The sequence below is a fragment of the Dasypus novemcinctus genome, chromosome 21, assembly GCF_030445035.2.
Source record: "Dasypus novemcinctus isolate mDasNov1 chromosome 21, mDasNov1.1.hap2, whole genome shotgun sequence".
NCBI classification, from domain to species: Eukaryota; Metazoa; Chordata; class Mammalia; order Cingulata; family Dasypodidae; genus Dasypus; species Dasypus novemcinctus.
Window position 1 is genome coordinate 85,442,289 of NC_080693.1, and position 13,486 is coordinate 85,455,774.

General features: G+C 45.9%; 1 protein-coding gene and 1 non-coding gene across 2 annotated transcripts; one reads left to right on the forward strand and one right to left on the reverse strand.

Moving 5' to 3' along the window:
• Window positions 1–8,564: 8,564 nt before the first annotated feature.
• Window positions 8,565–10,027, forward strand: LOC101438447 (COMM domain-containing protein 7). Its single transcript, XM_058284875.2, has 3 exons — window positions 8,565–8,739; window positions 8,774–8,931; window positions 8,977–10,027. The coding sequence occupies exons 1-3, from the start codon at window positions 8,657–8,659 to the stop codon at window positions 9,336–9,338; spliced, it is 603 nt and encodes a 200-aa protein (XP_058140858.1). The 5' UTR covers window positions 8,565–8,656; the 3' UTR covers window positions 9,339–10,027.
• Window positions 10,028–12,599: 2,572 nt separating this feature from the next.
• On the reverse strand, window positions 12,600–12,706 carry LOC131275161 (U6 spliceosomal RNA). The gene has a single exon (XR_009182596.1). It is a non-coding gene; the product is annotated as a U6 spliceosomal RNA (small nuclear RNA).
• Window positions 12,707–13,486: the final 780 nt, after the last annotated feature.

Here is a 13,486-nt window from a genome sequence, read left to right on the forward strand (position 1 = left end):
TACGTGGATGGGCATTTGGGTGGTTTCCACCTTTTGGCTATTGTGAAGAGTGCTGCTATGAACATTTGTGTGCAAGTACATACAAATATATTAGACCTGTTTCGATTCTTTGGGTGTATACCTAGTTGTGGAATGGCCAAGAAATATGGTAACTCTGTGTTTAACTGTTGTTGGTTATGCCAAACTGTTTTCCACAGTGGATGCACCAACTTCCCACCAGCGGTTTACGAGGTTTCCTGTTTCTCCACGTCCTCATGAACACTTATTTTCTCATTGTTTGTGTGGGTGTTTTATTAAGGCCATCTTCATGGGTGTGAAGTTATTTCATTGTAGTTTTTATTTGCATTTCCTTAATGACTAATGATGTTGAACATCTTTCACATACTTCTTGACTATTTGAATATCTTCTTTGGAGAAATTTCTATTCAATTCCTTTGCTTATTTCTTAATTGGGTTGCTTGTCTATTTTTGTTGAGCTGTAGGAGTTCGTTATGTATTATGGATACTAGACCCCTATCGGATACATGATTTTCAAATATTTTATCCATTTCTGTAGGCTGTCTTTTCACTTTCTTGATAATGTCCTTTGGTACACAAGAGTTTTCAATTTTGATGAAGTCCAATTTATCTATTTTTTCATTTATTGCTCATGCTTTTGGTATAAAATCTAAAAATCCATTGCCGACTTCAAAATTCTAAAGATATTTGCCTATGTTTTCTTGTAAGAGTTTTATAGTACTAGCTCTTATAGTTAGGTATTTGATCCATGTTGAATTGATTCTAATCTATGGTGAGAGGTCGGGATCCACATTCATTCTCTTGCATGTGGATCTACAGTTGTCCCAGTTGAACCTGTGTGTAATGAAGATTAACCTAATACAGAGAGAGGTCTGACCTTTGTCCTCAGCTCCTGGGAGGTGACATCCAAGCCCTTGGAATGTCATGCCTGATAGTAGTGTCCTTGTTTGCCTGGGGGACTTGGGTCAGACTGGATAATCTAACAATGTGTTTTGGGGGCTTTGGGTCACACACTGCAAGTTGACCTCTGGAGGGTCTAGAAACTGCCATCAGACATGTGGCAGTCAGTCATACCTCCATGGCAGACCCCAATAAAACTCGGGCCACTGAGGCTTGGGTGAATGCCCATGGTGGATGTAGCAGTTTGATATGGTTATGAATTCCAAAAATAGATATTGGATTATGTTTGTAATCTGATCTGTACCTGGGCCTGATTGAGTTATGATTAGGGCTTTAATTGGGCCACATCATTAGGGCATTGAGTCCCCGCCCCTTGGTGGTTGGGGACTCACAGATAAAAGGCATGGCAAAGGACAGAGTTGAGGGTTTTTGATGTTGGAGTTTGATGCTGAAGTCTTAAGCTGGAGCCCTTGGGGAAAGAGACAGAGCAGTTTGCCTGATAGTCTACAGCTGACCTTGTGGAGAGAGGCAAAGCCTAGAGAGCTTCATAGTCTATGACTGACCCTGTGGAGGAAGCAGAGGAGCTGAGGCCAGAGGAAAGAGAAGCCAGTCCCAGGAAGAAAGAAACCTTGAACCCAGAGAAAAGCAAGCCCCATGAATGTAGGAACCCAGGAAGCCTGAACCCTCGCAGACGTCAGCAGCCATCTTGCTCCAAATAGACCTTGGTGAGGGAAGTAACTTATGTCTTATGGCCTGGTATCCGTAAGCTCCTACCCCAAATAAATACTCTTTATGAAAACCAACCAATTTCTGGTATCAGCACCCCTTTGGCTGACTAATACAGTTGGCAACACACCGACTGTACGTATACAGATACCCATGGGGGAGGACAGCTGGACACTCCGTGTTTGAGTCTCTCCTAATGCATCTCTTCCTTTGCCTGATTTCAATCTGTATCCAGTCCTCCAGTCCTTGAGGGGAAAAGAGGATAACAGAGATGACAGACAACCTCATGGAAATAAATTTGACAAATGAGGTGAAATGGGCAAATCCCTTGAAAGGCACAAATACCATCTCTGACAGTTTGAAGTTATTTTATGAATCCCAAAAGAAACAGATTATGTTCTTGAACTAATCCATCCCTGTGGGTGTGGGGCCCTTTTGATTGTACTATATCAGTGAGGTGTGACTCAGGTTGGGTCTCTGCCCTCTTACTGGAGCTTTATTTAAGGAGACACAGACAGCCAGAGAGCCAGAGAAAGGAAGTTGCCGTTTTTGACCAGCCATGTGAGAAAGGACTCAAAGATTGAGTCAAAGCTTAACCATGAAGCCCCCAAGAGGCTGGGTCCATGGAACAACTCATGACTGAAGAGATGAGCCATATGCCAGATCACTGAACTTAGGAAGAAAGCCAAGCAGCTGAGACTGAGAAAGGAGGCTGGAAAGAGACGAGTCCTATGCCTGATGGCCCATTGCTGGACTCCAAGAGATGGTGAGCCTGGAGGGGAAGGTAGAGACCTTGGCAGAGCTTGGCCGCCATCTTGCTTTCCCATGTAGCAGGACCCCAGGATCACCAGCAGATGACTTTTGTGAGAAAGCATCTCTGATGGTGCCCTGATTTGGACATTTTATGACCTCGGAACTGTAAGCTTTTACCCGAAACAAAATCCCCTGTATAAAAGTCAACCCATTTCTGGTACTTTGCATCAGCAGCCCTGTGGCAAACTAAGGCACCATCATTGATAAAAGAATAGAAGTTACACACACATGTACACAAGACAAATACACACAAAAAAATATATATTCTGCAGACCCAAATGGCAACACTGGTAAATTCTATCAAATATTTAAGGATGAAAAAATACAAATATTATACAGACTCCTTCAGAAAATAGAGGAGGAAATACCTCCAAACTCATTGTATGGGGTCAGCATTACCCTGATACCAAAACTAGACAAGATACTGTAAGAAAAGAATATTACATACAAACCAGTATCACTCAAGCTCATAGCTGCAAAAACACTTAACATCACTGCAATTTATAAAATCATCATCAATATATAATAGAGTAATAGATCGTGACTAAGTGGGATTTATCCCAGGAATACAAGGTTGGTTTAACATTTAAAAATTAATCAATGCAATTTAACATGTTAACAGAATAAAGAGGGGGAAAAAAACATGATCTCAATACATGCAGACAAAGCATTTGAAAAAATTTAACATCCATTTGTGATCTAAAAAAAAACAAACAAAAAAACACCTCATCAAAACAAGAATAGGGGAAACAGACTTGGTCCAGTGGTTAGGGCATCCATCTACCACATGGGAAGTCCGCAGTTCAAACCCTGGGCCTCCCTGACCCGTGTGGACCTGGCCCATGCGCAGTGCTGATGCGCGCAAGGAGTGCCCTGCCACGCACGCACGGGTGTCCCCCGCGTAGGGGAGCCCCACGCGCAAGGAGTGTGCCCGTAAGGAGAGCCGCCCAGCGTGAAAGAGAGTGCAGCCTGCCCAGGAATGGTGCCGCCCACACTTCCTGTGCCGCTGACGAGAACAGAAGCGGACAAAGAAACAAGACGCAGCAAATAGTCACAGAGAACAGACAACCGGGGGAGGGGGAGGAATTAAATAAATAAATCTTTAAAAAACAACAACAACAAGAATAGAAGGGAGTTTTTTTTTAACCTGATAAAGAATATCTGTGAAAAATCCATAGCTAATCCTATTGAATAGTAAAAGACTGAATGATTTCCTCCTAAGATTTGGAATGAAGTGTGACTCACATCACTCCTATTCGGTTTGTTCAATTTTGTACCGAAGATCCCAGTCTGTACAATAAGATACAAAATAAAAATAAAATGGAGAGCAGATGTGGCTCAAGCAGTTGGGTGCCCACCTCCCACATAGAAGGTCCCAGGTTTGGTTTCTGGTGCCTCCTAAAGAAGAAATGAGTACACAACAAGCAGACAACAAGAAAAAACAACAAGCAGACAATGAGCAAAAATGGGAAAAACAGACAAGGGAGCCATCTCAGAGGGGGATGGCGAATAAAATAAGATAAATAGCAAGCGTGTTTAAGAGAAAGTAAAACATTTTATAGTCATAGGCATTGTGGTCATGTATAAAGTCTTAAAGAATCTCACCAAGAGAAGCTCTAGATTTAACAAGTGAATTTAGCAAGATCATAGTAGGCAATGCCATTAAACAAAAATCTGTTGCTATTATTTTGGTATATAGCAATGAACAATTAAAAAGTGAAAAGAATAAAAAACACCATTTGCAAGTATATCAAGAAACTTAAAACATCTTTGAATAAATTGAATGAAAGCTAGGCAGCACCCTCAAGTGAAAATGACAACAGCTTTTCTGAGTGCAAGTGAAGACCTAAATGGATGGAGGGACATGACATGTTCATTATTTGGACAACTCAGTATTGTTAGATGTTAGTTTATCTCAAATAAATGATATAGATTGAAGACCATCCTAATAAAATTTCCAGGAGGCTTTTGTAGAAAATGACAAAGCTGCTTCTAAATTTTATATGGAATGCAAAGGACTTAGAATAGCCAAGACACTTTTGAGAAAGAAGAACAAAGTTGGAAGACTTACACTACTTGGTTTCAATACTTAATATAATAGATAAATATCAGTGGAGTGGAATGGAGAAGCCAGAAATAGACCTACACATATATAATTGGTTGGTTTTTGACAGGGTGCCAAGGTAACTCAATGGAGAAATGAAGTCTTTTCAACAAGTGGTCCCAGAACAGCTAGATATCTTTGTGGGAAATAAACCTTTACCTCACACCATTCACAAACATTAACTTTAGGTGAATCATATATCTAAGTGTAAAAGTTTGAACTATAGAACTTCTGGAAGAAAACCTAGGAGAAAATCTTGGTGACTGTCAGATCCAAAAAGCACTAATCAGGCTTCTCTCTAAGCTGAACTCAGCATATAAATGCAATAACTTCCCCCCACTGTGGGACATGACTCCCAGGATGAGCCTCCCTGGCACCAAAGGATTACTACCAAGCACAAACTAGCAATGCAACTGGAAAAAGACCTTGACCAGAAGGGGGAAAAGGTAAAGAAAAATGATTTATATAGCTAAGAGACTTCAAAGTGAGTCAGGAGGTCATTCCAAAGGTTACACTTACGCACATCACAGCAGGATTTCATTGACTGCTAAATTAGACACTACCCCAAATAGTGGGGCTCCTGAGGGCTCTGGAGACACCCAGGCACTATGGTCAGGGCGGATACCTCATGAATTTGGTGCCTTGCCAGTGGGCCCTACTTTGGGGTTTGTGCTCCCAGGTGTGACAAGAGTTGGACTCAGTTGTGGTTTCCCTACACATGATTCTTCAGTCCCTTTTATTTGAACCTATAGCTGGTGCTGGAGCTGGTAGGTGTACGTCCAAGAGACTGAATCTTGTGCCAGCTGGGCCCTGAGCTTCAACGGAGTTGCAACATCTACTCTCCAGGACTCACCCAGGACAACTAACAAGGAGGTGATGACAGACCACCACCATACCAAGGAACTGAGAGAGCCTACAACTGCAAGCAGGAGAGTCCCATCCATCAGCCAGATGGTACTGAAGCCCCCTCTCAATTAGAGATGGAGTGGGCATCACCAGCCCAGAATCCTCAGGATTGGGGAATGACTATAGACTAGAGTGGACTTACTGCTATTCTACGATAGACTTATTGTGATTCTAGCAATGAAAGAACTTACATCATTGATGTGAAGGCAGTAGCCACTGGGGGTTCTGAGGGCAGGGAGAGGGAAAACAGGTGTAAGATGGGGGCATTTTCAGGACTTGGGAATTGTCCTGAATGACATTGCAATGACAGATACAGGCCATTATATATCCTGCCATAACCTACAGAATTGTGTGGGAGAGAGTATAAACTACAATGTAAACTATTAATCCATGCTTAGTGGCAAAATATGTCCATCAATTGCAGTGAATGTACCATACTAATGAAAGATATAACTGTGGGTGGTGTGGGAAGCAGGGCATAAAGGAATCCCCTATATTTTTTAGGTAACATTTATGTAATATAATCTATATATCTCTTTTTTTAAAAAAGTTAAAAACAAAAAATCAAAAAACACTAATCATAAAAGGAAAAATGGATAATTAGACTTCAACAAGTACGGCAGTTTGATATTATTTATGAATTCCAAAAATATATGTTTGTAAACTGGTCTGTTTCTCTGGGTGTGACACCCTTTGATTATATTAGATTCAGCTGATACGTCTTTGATTAAATTATGCTAAGACTGGGGCTTTGCTTTGGCCCCGTCAGTAGGATGTGCAGGGTTGAGTCCCCATGGTGGGGATAGAAAGACTCTCACACGGAAATAAACACACAGAGAAGACAGACAATGAAAGCGCACGTTAGACACGGCAGAGGCCCCAGGAAGAGAGATGAGTCTGATGGTCACAGCTGACCTCGTGGAGAGACCACAGCAGCTGAGCCTGGAAGGAAACAAGCCCCGGGGAGAGAGGCGAGCCCTGAGCCAGCCTCCAGCCGAGACTGGAAGAAGCTGGGGCCACGGGGCCTCAGGGGGAAGGAGGGAGGCTGGACCCTCGCAGGCTCGTCATCCCACTTCGATACGTGGCATCAGAGTTTGGTAAGGAAGCAACCTTGAGTTGGACTCTTTAGGGCCTTGGGACTGTAAGCTTTTATCCCAAATAAATACCCTGTATAAAAACCAACCGACCTCTGGAACTTTGCATCAGCACCCCCTTATGGCTGACTACAACAGGAAGATTAAACCTCTCTTCTTTGAGATATCCCATTAAAAAATGAAAAAGCAATCCACAGGGTGAAAGTGTTTGTAATCCACACATCTGATGAAGGGTTAGCATCCAAAAATATATGAGGAGCTCTTAGCACTTGCCTTAGTTTCCCAGGGCTGCCGGGACGAAACCCACACCCGGGGTGAGTTTGGTATTTTCTTGTGGTTCTGGAGACCGGAAGCACCAGTAGGGCTGCGCCCCATCTGAAACCGCAGGGCAGGGCCTTGGTCACCTCTCCCCGTGTCTGCCGGCCGTCCCCGGGGTCCCTGACGGGCAGGTGCAGTGCTCGGCCTCCTCCATCTTCAAGCAGCCATCTCCCAGGCATCTGTCTGCCTGTGGCCACCAGCTGCGCAGGATCAGGGCCCATCCAAGCCGACGAGCCACGTCTACAAAGACCCTGGGTCCAGAAAGGGTCATATTCCTGGGGCCGGGCTTACGACTCGACCGTATATTTTTGCGGGGACATAACCCAACCTGCAATGTCACTCAGTGAGAAGATGGCCAACAACCCAAGTTTAAAAAGAGGCAATAGATCAGAACAAACACTTCACACGAGCACAGAAGACCTAGGATAAGCCAAGAGCTCAAACAACCATCCTCAACCTGGCTACTCATCAGGAAAATGCACCCACGAGATTGAGTAAAAATGGAAAAGACTGACAATTTCAAGTGCTGGCAAACGTGTGCAGCAGCCAGAACTCTCATCTATTGCTGGTATGTGTGTAAAATAGTAAATCACTTTGGGTAGTTCTTTACTCAAAGAAACCATTTAATACTTGTAATAAATGTGTACATACACTTACCGCACAAGCTGGCAATTCCGCTTTGGTGTTTACCCAGGAGAAATGGAGGCACATGTGCACGTGGATGTATACCTGCCTTGTGCGTGATGCTCCTTACAGCTTTATTTGTAAGAGCCAAAAACTAGAAACAACCCAATAAGTCCTCCGATGAGTGAGTAGTAAACTCGTACAAATATAAACAACTGTTTTTTCTCTCTTTAGGAGGCACCAGGAACTGAACCCAGGACCTTCCGTGTGGGAGGCAGGCACTTAACTGCTTGAGCCACATCCACCTCCATGACCAACTGATTTTTGACAAAGGTGCAATGGAGAAAGGATAATCTTTTCAACAAATGGTGCTGGGACAACTGGACATACATATGCAGAAAGAGAACCTGAAGGCAGTCTTCCATTTCACACAAAAATTAACTCAAAATGGGCCAGACACCTAAATATAAAATGCAAATTTATAAAACTTTTAGAAGACATAGAAGAAAATCTGTGTGACCTTGGGTCTGATGATAAGTCTTTAGATACAACATCAAAGGCACAAAAGAAAAACATTTATGAGTTGAACTTTATTAAAATTTAAAACTTCTGGGAAGTGGACGTGGCTCAACTGATAGAGCGTCGGCTTACCATATGGATGGTCCAGGGTTCTAAACCCAGGGTCTCCTGACCCGAGTGGTAAGCTGGCCCACGCGCAGAGCTGCCACGCACAAGGAGTGCCGTGCCACACAGGGGTGCCCCATGTAGGGGAGCCCCACATGCAAGGCATGTGCCCCACAAGGAGAGCCGCCTCCTTGTGAAAAAAGCGCAGCCCGCCCAGGAGTGACGACGCACACACGGAGAGCTGACGCAGCAAGATGACACAACAAAAAAGAGACGCAGTTTCCCAGTGCCACCTGATAATACAAGTGGATGCAGAAGAACACACAGCAAATGGACACAGAGCAGACAAGGCGGGGGGAGAAATAAAAAATAAATCTTTTTAAAAAAGAATTTAAAACTTCTGCTCTGCAAAGACAGTTAAGAAAATGAAGGCCGTAAGCGCGTTGAGCCCCGCGGCGCCCAAGGAGGAAGCCCAGGAAGGTGTGGGAGTCGCCGGGCCTGCGGGGCCTGCGGGGCCGCGGCGGACGCCATGGGCCGCCTACACTGCACGCAGGACCCGGTACCCGAGGCGGTGGGCAGCGACATGCAGCAGCTAAACCAGCTGGGCGCGCAGATAATGTAGTGACCCAGCGGTGTTGACACTGGTGCAGTTCTCCGCTCTGACAGAAGTGCTTTTCCACTTCTTAACTGAGCCCAAAGAGGTAGAAAGGTTTCTGGCTCAGCTCTCTGAATTTGCCACCACCAATCAGATCAGCCTCGGCCCCCTCAGAAGCATTGTGAAAAGCCTCCTTCTGGTTCCAAATGGCGGCTCCTGGGACCGATCCTGAGACCTTCCAGAGTGGGAGAGAGGTGCCTTGAAGAGGAGTCTCACAGCCGAACAGGTCCGGGCTGATTTCATAACTCTGGGTCTTAGTGAGGACAAAGCCACTTACTTTTCTGAAAAGTGGAAGCAGACTTGCCCCACCCTTGCTCGATGGGCCATAGGTCAGACTCTGATGATTAACCAGCTTATAGATATGGAGTGGAAATTTGGAGTGACATCTGGGAACAGTGAATTGGAGAAAGTGGGAAGTATTTTTTTACAATTAAAGTTGGTTGTTAAAAAAGGAAACCGAACCGAAAATTTGTATATAGAATTAACCTTGCCTCAGTTCTACAGCTTCCTGCATGAGATGGAGCGAGTCAGAACCAGCATGGAATGTTTGAGCTGATTTCTGTCCCCTTACGTCTCCACCTTGCCCTCTTTCCTTCCCTGGGTGACTTTTCTGAGAGGCAATTTGCAGGCATGCTGGGTGTTCCATTTTGCCTCCATTGATTCTTGGGTGCCCATGTGCCAAGGTTTCTGAAAAAAATATCCACAGGATTAAGTATTTTAATAAGCCATACACAATCACCCTGTAAACTTCATTATTAAGGGACCCACCACCTAATTCAATTCAAGGCACCTTTTAGATATTTGTATAGGCTATTGCTTCTCTGACTCAGGAGAGAAAATAAGTTGAGAAGTTTAGGCACCTCCCCATCAAAGATCCAAAATAAACAAATGGTGCCATCACTCAAAATAGATGCAGACTACCTTCCCTCCAAAAAAAGCAAGAGCTCATTTATGGAAGAGGCAGTCTGTATATGAACGACACCTGTGAAGAAGCCTGACTTCTACGCACTCTATATTTGTGGTGGTGGTACATTGCTAACCAGTTTTTAATGGAGCATCTGTGTATTGTACATGATTGGTGTTCTCTGAAAAGAATTGAGGCAAAACTGTCCCCAGTTCTGGTTTTTGCCCTGATGTGTTGTAAAAAAGTGGGCCTACTACAGCAACTTTAGCTTATTTTGGTTCAAACTGAACTTCTCTGTTGGTAGGGGATGAATAAAAAAGGTTCTGAAGAAAAAAAAAAAAAAAAAAGAAAATGAAAAGGCAAGTCATAGACTGACAGAAAATATTTTAAAATCACATATCTGATAAAGGTCTTGTATTCGAAATACATAATGAACTGTGAAAATGCAACAATAAGAATATAACGACCCAATTTAAAAATGGGCAAAAGATCTGAACAGACCCTTTGCCAGAGAAGATAAACCAATGACCAACAAACCCATGAAAAGATGCCCACAATTTTTGTCATTAGAGAAATGTAAATTAAGAAAACAAACTACAACTAAAGAACTGCTACAGTGGCTAAAATCCAAAGTATCTGGCAATACCACTTGCTGGCAGCGACATGGAGCGAAGGCACGTTCCTTCCTCGCTGGTGGGAAAGCGAAATGGCACAGCCACTCGGGAAGACAGGCTGGCAGGTTCTTACAAAGATAAACATCGTCTATGACGCACTAGCGGTTATGCTCCTAGGTACTTTCGCCACCTGATTCGAAAACTCGTGGCCGCACGAAAACCTCCTCAAATAAAGCTGCTTTGCTCCTAGTTACGGAGCCTGGAGGCCGCCGGCACTTGCTTCAGGAGGGGCAGCCACGGGGGTGGGAGGCGCTCCGTGCCTGACTCCATGCGGAGGGCTGGATGGAAGGAGGCGGCCTGGAAAGGCTCTGCAGCACGTGGTTCCATGCATGGAACATTCTAGCAAAGGGAAACCAGAGAGATGGTGAACAGACCAGTGTGACCAGGGCTTGGAGAGGAGGGAGAGCTGAGTAGGTGAACAGGTGGGACTTTTCAGACGGTGAAACTACCCTCTATTGCGGTAAGGGTGGACGACGTGACACTGCGTTTGTCAAAACCCGTGAGCCTCTGCAGCACAGAGTGAACCTTAACGTGCGAAAGAAGAATTTAGAAGATCATGGGATTCCAGAAAGGAATGCAGATGGTCACCCCCAAAAAACAAAGCGTATTAAAAATGGATGAACAAAAACTGGATGAGAAAACCTTACAGAAGAGGGTGAAGTAAAAAGCGCTGCGGACCTAAGTGACCGTGGCGATAAGCTGAATGCTGAGACCAAGAAAGCACCGTCCTCTGGTTGACAGAGCCGTGGCCACAGCGTGCGGGTTCGTAACTCCACGACCACTCTACGCGGAGACTGGAGTTCACGATTAGGCAACTGGACGGCCATGGTGAGAGCCAGGGACCCCACTGCTGGGGGCAGTCGCTGAGGGGAGGGAGGCTGGAAGGACGCACACGGGGTGGGTGAGCCTGTGGACACGGGCGTGCACTCGTGCCTGACGATGAGCAGGCGGGTATACGTGGAAATGTTTCAACATTTAAAAACCAATATTTGTGGGTGTGTGTTTGTGCACAGGGGTGGACAGACACCTTCTTTCTCCGCCAGCTTGTAGGGGTGAGAGGCGAGGGGACCCCAGCCTCAGCCCTGGGTCCTGTTTCTAATCCTCTTCTCCAATGAAGGGACTCAGGCTTTTGGAGAAAGGCTGGTCCCAGGCTTGGGGCAGGAAATAAACAAGATGAGCCTAGAGCATCTTGCACGCTGGAAAGTAAGGAAGTGCACAAGAAAAAACCAAACCCACAACGAAGGGGTTACGTCCGCGATACGGGAGCCCAGGAGGGCTCTCCCCGGGAGAGCTGGAACAACTCGAGCAACGAAGAGAAGTTGTGTTGGACAGAACCTGAAGTGTAAAATAAACACGCTTGAGCCCGGACCCATCTAAATAATTGTATAAACTAATAGATGGGGGCGAACGGGCAAATCTTCCGTGCAGAACTCCCAATGTTTTAAGTCAATACTGCCCCCAGCCCCCAGCGGCGTGGCACGTGCCCCCCCCCTTAGGAGTCGGCCAAGCGTGGTGACTCCCTCTGCAAGGACGGCACAGAGTGGGGGAACTTGGCACACGACCTCCGGCCGGCGATCAAGGTCAACGTCGACGGTGGGAAGGGGCTTCCTCCTGAAGCCCGGGGGCTCAGTGGCTTCACGGGAAGTGCATCAACAAGCCCCAGCAGAGGGTCACGGGTGGGACCGTGTCACCAGCACACCCCAGCACCAAGGTCGTCAAGAGCCAGGAAGGTCAGAAGCAGCTGTCGGGGGGCCCGGGGGGTCCTGGCAGAGAAGAGGACGTTAAGTGAAAACCAAGGACCTCTGACGCACGGGTGCTGGTGGACGCCCCGGTGTGGCTCCTTAACTGTGGCAAGTGTCTCATGCCTGCGGGACACCTGGGCTTTGCTGGACTGTGTGCTAGCTTTGCACCCTCTCTGTAAATCTAAAAACTATTCTAAAATTAAAAGCTTATTAAAAAGCAAAGCGAGAAGGAGAGAGGGAGAGAGGGAAGGAGGAGGGGAAGAAGAAAAAAACTTTATTTTTAACTCGGGGTCCAGAATTGAATATTCCTTTTTATTTTTTTAAAGATTTATTTTTTTTTTAATTTTTTTATTTTTTATTGACTTTGTAATAATATTACATTAAAAATATATATGTGAGGTCCCATTCAACCCCACCCCCCAACCCCCCCTCTCCCCCCCCCCAACAACACTCATTCCCATCATCATGACACATCCATTGGATTTGGTAAGTACATCAAAAATATGGAACGCTTCACGAATTTGCGTGTCATCCTTGCGCAGGGGCCATGCTAATCTTCTCTGTATCGTTCCAATTTTAGTATATGTGCTGCCGAAGCGAGCACTAAAGATTTATTTATTTCTCTCTCCTCCCCCCCCTTCTCTGCTCTCTGTGTCCATTCGATGTGTGTTCTTCTGTGTCTGCTTGTATTCTTGTCAGCAACACTGGGAATCTTTGTCTCATCTTGTTGCACCATCTTGTGTCAGCTCTCCGTGTGTGCGGTGCCACTCCTGGGCGGGTTGCGCTTTTTTCGCACTGGGTGGCTCTCTTTAGGGGGTGCACTCCTTGCGTGTGGGGCTCCCCTATGCAGGGGTCACCCCTGCGTGGCACGGCACTCCTTGCGCGCATCAGCACTGCGCGTGGGCCAGCTCCACACGGGTCAGGAGGCCCTGGGGTTTGAACCCTGGACCTCCCGTGTGGCAGGCGGACGCTCTAGCAGTTGAGCCACGTCCTCTTCCCTAGTTTTGAATATTCTACGAGGTTTATCTTTCTTTCCCTTTTCAAACACTGGGTGAGGAGGAAGTTACCAAAATGCTGACACCCTTCTCTCTTGATAGTTGCAGTGATTTTTCTCCTTTATGCTTGTCTCTATTTTCCAAATATTCCACTTGCCTAATCAGACATAATATGGCCTTTGAAAACGTAAGTTGAGGGAAGCGGACTTGGCCCAGTGGTTGGGGCGTCCGTCTACCACATGGGAGGTCCAGGGTTCAAACCCCAGGCCTCCTTGACCCGTGTGGAGCTGGTCCATGCGCAGTGCTGATGCGCCCAAGGAGTGCCCTGCCACACAGGGGTGTCCCCCACACAGGGGAGCCCCACGCACAAGGAGTGCGCCCCGTAAGGA